General features: G+C 45.6%; 1 protein-coding gene across 2 annotated transcripts in view; it reads right to left on the bottom strand.

Moving 5' to 3' along the window:
- ciz1b (cdkn1a interacting zinc finger protein 1b) overlaps nucleotides 1–5,000 on the bottom strand; it is an 18,004-nt gene that overhangs the window by 12,762 nt on the left and 242 nt on the right. The window contains exons 2-6 of one of the 2 annotated variants that reach the window (XM_080853141.1): nucleotides 4,447–4,651; nucleotides 4,012–4,122; nucleotides 3,400–3,548; nucleotides 1,488–1,654; nucleotides 1,128–1,239 (exon numbers count right to left, since the gene is read on the bottom strand). In XM_080853141.1, the coding sequence (XP_080709267.1) occupies nucleotides 1,128–1,239; nucleotides 1,488–1,654; nucleotides 3,400–3,548; nucleotides 4,012–4,122; nucleotides 4,447–4,625 (718 nt within the window). In that variant the 5' untranslated portion in view covers nucleotides 4,626–4,651. The remainder of the gene's footprint in view (nucleotides 1–1,127; nucleotides 1,240–1,487; nucleotides 1,655–3,399; nucleotides 3,549–4,011; nucleotides 4,123–4,446; nucleotides 4,652–5,000) is intronic. The other variant, XM_080853142.1, reaches the window with a different exon arrangement.

Genomic DNA, 5,000 nt, shown 5'->3' with positions numbered 1-5,000 from the left:
CGAGAGAGACACAGAGATAGACAGAGACAGAGAGAGAGACAGCGCGCACCAGAGAGAGAGACAGAGAAAGAGAGAGATGCTTGAAGCTCCAGGCAACCGAGAACATGCTGATAGCTGGTGATGATGAGCTTGTCGCAAAGTACTGAGATTCTGCACTACTCAAGAACCCATAAGAAATTTGCAAGAGAATGTTTACAACTGATTCACAGTGCCACCCTACTGACCAGGAGTAACAGTCGTATCTGTTAATCATAGCACTTATGACAACAAAAAACGGATATCCACCTCTTATGAGAGAATAACAGGAACAAGGATTTAACAGACTGTTGATCAGTGTCACACACACACACAAACACACACAAAGGCTCTCTCTCTCTCTCCCTCTTTCTCTTTCTCTCTCTCTCACACAAACACACACAAAGGCTCTCTCTCTCTCTCTCTCTCTGTCTGTCTATCTCTCTGTCTCTCGCTCGCTCTCACACACACACACACACACACACACACACACACACACACACACACACACACACAGGCTCTCTCTCTCTCTCTCTCTCGCTCTCTCTCTCGCACACACACACACGCATGCACGCACACACGCACACACACACACACACTGTTTCTATCTCTCTCTCTCTCTCTCGCTAGCTCTCTCTGTTTCGCCCACACACACACACACACACACACACACACACACACACACACACACACACACACACACACACACACACACACACACACACACACACACACACACACACACACACACACACACACACACACACACACACACACACTGCAAGCCTTGGCCATGTAAACCACCATGAACTCTGGTCCAGGTCTGGCTCTGATCTGCAACCTTGGACATGGCAGGTGGATGTGCTAGGGAAGACTGCTTAGCTCTGTAGCAGTTGTCTACCATTATAAATGCACATGCCACGCGACCCGTTGAGGGCCAGTTCTACTTCAGTGTCAGCTTCTGACATGTGTGTGTGTGTGTGTGTGTGTGTGTGTGTGTGTGTGTGTGTGTGTGTGTGTGTGTCTGTGTGTGTGTGTGTGTGTGTGTGTGTGTGTGTGTCTGTGTGTCTGTGTGTGTCTGTGTGTGTTCTGAAACTAAACACTCATCTCACCTGAGGCACCCACTTCTCCCTCTGTTGTAAAGGCACTACCCAGGCCATCAGTGCTTTTCACTGCCGTATTTTCACCATCCCTCCTGCTCTCATCCAATCGCACAGAGGAATCCTGCGGAACACATACAAAACCCACCAATCACACGCCACCATGATGGTGCGAACATTCATGGTAACCTGATGAAGCTGGAAGAAATACATAATAATGATAATAATAATAATAATCAAAAAGTTAAAAGCTTTTAAAATACCCTATAAATATTGAAATGTATAATTTTAAAGCACCTTGATTCACCACACAGACACTGTCCTGTATCCTTGTATAATAAATGAACACGTGTAAAGAGGACAGAAGGGTACCTGTTTGGTGCTGCTGGTATGGGTACAGGGGTAGCGGTTGGGCGTAAAGCTCGCGTTCCCCCCCCTCACCGGGGCTGCATGGCGAGGCTGCCCTAGAATGGACTGCCTGACTCCAGCCATGAAGAACTGGGCGAACTGTGGCCCTTCGGTCATGGAAAAACCTGCCACTAGACAACAGAATCTAATGTAATATAGTGCCATGGCAACAGCATGACATGATCAGACAGGATGGCAGCACTACAGTCTCAAAGCTGAGAAAGATATGGTCATCAAGACAAACATAGATATCGAAGCCACATAGAAAAGATATGGTCATTTAAGAATATTTGCAAGGTAAAAATAGATATAGAACACTTTATTGGCAAATTCCCACCGTACCAATTACTCCTTTTTTCCCATAACTGATTGGACCCCAACAGTGGGGCCTGACTTCCTAAGCTATTGCCTATTTTGCCTATAAACATCATGAGGCACGGTTCATTACTGACTGCTCAATAATTATGTATGGCTAATGAATATTTTAGGGATAGCTAAGGGATAGCTCATGTCTGACTTAGGGATAGCTAAGGGATAGCTCAGTGTAAGAGCCATTCTTTGTATTTATTGTTTGTATTGTTGTTGTATTTAGAAGATTTAGAATAGGATTTCATATTTATATTTGGACAAACGTTCTGTTGCAAACGTGGTACTAATTGCACCTTGTTAGTGTGGTGTCCTAATTACTCCCTGTAGGTGGCGGCGAGGCTGCTACTTAAGACGGTGTGGTGACGCGGCCCAGGCGCTGTAGGGGTGCAATGCGCAACAGTCATTGACCGTGTCCGTACCCGAGAACGAGCCCATGCGCGCGACTGTGCCAGCCTGACCGCGGCCTGTTGCCTCAAGCCAAGCCCCATTGAACCAAATTGAACTCTGCTTTATTTGTTTGAAAAGTTTACGTTTACAAGTTTATGTTACCCTTTTTATTGAATAAACCAACCACTCATCAAGGAGAAAACAATAACGCATCCTCGTCCTTTCACGCGTCAGTCTCTTGCATTCATACAGTCAAAGAACAGTGAACTAAATGGGAAAAGTAATGGAAACAAATGGAAACAAGGAATTAAGGAAAATTAACCCGTTTTAATCACTACACTCAGTAATACATCAGTAATGGCTTAAGAATAGCTAAGGAATAACTTAAAGACAGCTAGGGGATAGCTTAGGGATAGCTAAGGGATAGCTTAAGGAGCACTCAGTAATACATCAGTAATGGCTTAAGGATAGCTAAGGGATAGCTTCATTTTAGCTAGGGGATAGCTTAAGGATAGCTAAGCGATAGTTTAGGCATAGCTAAGGGATAACTACTAAGGGATAGCTCAATAATACATCAGGACAGTACATCAGCAACGGCTTAATGATAGCTTAGGGATAGCTAAGGGATAGCTTAAGTAAAGCTAAGGGATAGCAAAGGAATGGCTTTAGGATAGCTAAGGGATAGTGAAAAGATAGCTAAGGGAAATCTAATGGATATCTTAGGATAGCTAAAGGATAGCTAAGGAATAGTGAAAAGATAGCTTAAGGATAGCTAAGGGAAAACTAATTGATATCTTAGGGATAGTTAAGGGATAGTTTAAGGATAGCTAAGGGGATAGCTTAAGGATAGTTAAGGGATAGCGAAGGGATAGCTTAAGAATAGCTAAGGGATAGCTTAAGGATAGCTAAGGGGATAGCGGATAGCTAAGGGATAGCGAAGGGATAGCTAAGGGATAGCTTAATGATAGCTAAGGGATAGCTTAAGGATAGCTAAGGGATAGCGAAGGGATAGCTAAGGGATAGCTTAATGATAGCTAAGGGATAGCTAAGGGATAGCTTAAGGATAGCTAAGGGATAGCTCATATATGGCTAAGGGGTAGCTTAGGGATAGCTCTCTTACTGTGCATGCGCTGCATGTACATGGCTCCGCCCATCATTGCAGGGGGCAACAGGTGGGCAGGGGCAGAACCAAGGGGGCGCAGGTGAGTGGCAGAACCAGGGGGGCGCAGTTGAGGGGCAGGGGGGGCACGAGCAGCTGCAGGAACCAGCCTGAGGAAGGAAAACACACAAGCCAAGTGTATGAGAGTCCATTTGACTGTGGAATACATGTGTATGTGTGTGTATGTGTGTGTGTATGTTTGTGTGTGAGTGTGAGTGTGAGTGTGAGTGTGAGTGTGAGTGTGTGTGTGTGTGTGTGTGTGTGTGTGTGTGTGTGTGTGTGTGTATGTGTGTGTGTGTGTGTGTGTGTGTGTGTGTGTGCGTGCGTGCGTGCGTGCGTGCGTGCGTGCATGTGTGTATTGTATGTATGTGTGTGTGTGTGTGTGTGTTGTTATGTGTAGATGTTATCTTAACATATCATAACACACTACACATCATAATAGCTCTACCAAAAGTCTATACAATACAATTCTCTGCTACCTTTGGTCTGTGAGGTTTTCTATATGTTTCAGTGTCAACAGGCCAGCCTTTAAGCCAGAGTGTCCATGTTACGGGTGTTCCTGTCGGCACTTACCGTGCACTCTGGTGATCGTGCGGGGCAGAACCAGGGGGGCGCAGGTGGGTGGCAGAACCAGGGGGGCGCAGGTGAGGGGCAGGGGGGGCACGAGCAGCTGCAGGAACCAGTCTGGGGAAGGAAAACACACAAGCCAAGTGTATGAGAGTCCATTTGACTGTGGAATACATGTCTAAGTGTGTGTGTATGTGTATGTGTATGTGTATGTGTGTGTGTGTGTGTGTGTGTGTGTGTATGTGTTGTTATGTGTTGTTATGTGTAGATGTTATCTTAACATATCATAACACACTACACATCATAATAGCTCTACCAAAAGTCTATACAATACAATTCTCTGCTACCTTTGGTCTGTGAGGTTTTCTATATGTTTCAGTGTCAACACGCCAGCCTTTAAGCCAGAGTGTCCATGTTACGGGTGTTCCTGCCGGCACTTACCGTGCACTCTGGTGACCGTGCAGGGGTTGGTGCGAGTAGTGAATGTGTGAGGCCAGAGACTGTGCAGCGGGTGGGGGTGGCTGAGCGTGTAGCAGTGGGATGTGTCTGTGCGGTATAACAAGTGGATACTGCCCCAGGTGCTGCTGGAGCTGGAGCTGATGCAGGTGGTTATTATACATCTTCTTTACTTATTCCAGCTTCTGTTCTGATCAAGGGATACAGGGGGAGATAACAGTAAGAGAGGAAGATCCTGTTTAGACTACAACTGAACTATGTGCAGGTAACTAAAAAAAAACATGTCAAAAATCCAGCTGCATTTCCAGTATGAGGACGGCTATACATGTCAGGAATCCAGCTGCATAGGTTTACTGTGCATGGACAGCCCAATGCCAGCTTACATCAGGCTTTAAAACAACAGTAAGTACACAAACGTAAGCCATTTAGCTATATGTATGAGCCTGCCATCCAAATCAATCAGAGTTTTGCTCCATAGTTGTGCCAACGTAAATCTGTCAAGCTAGCACGACAAGCTAACCGAGGTAATCGAGACATAA

Source organism: Sprattus sprattus (genome assembly GCF_963457725.1).
Source record: "Sprattus sprattus genome assembly, chromosome: 15".
In the NCBI taxonomy this organism is placed as follows: Eukaryota; Metazoa; Chordata; class Actinopteri; order Clupeiformes; family Clupeidae; genus Sprattus; species Sprattus sprattus.
Note: the sequence above shows the minus strand (reverse complement) of the source record. Positions and strands in the feature narration are given on the sequence as shown.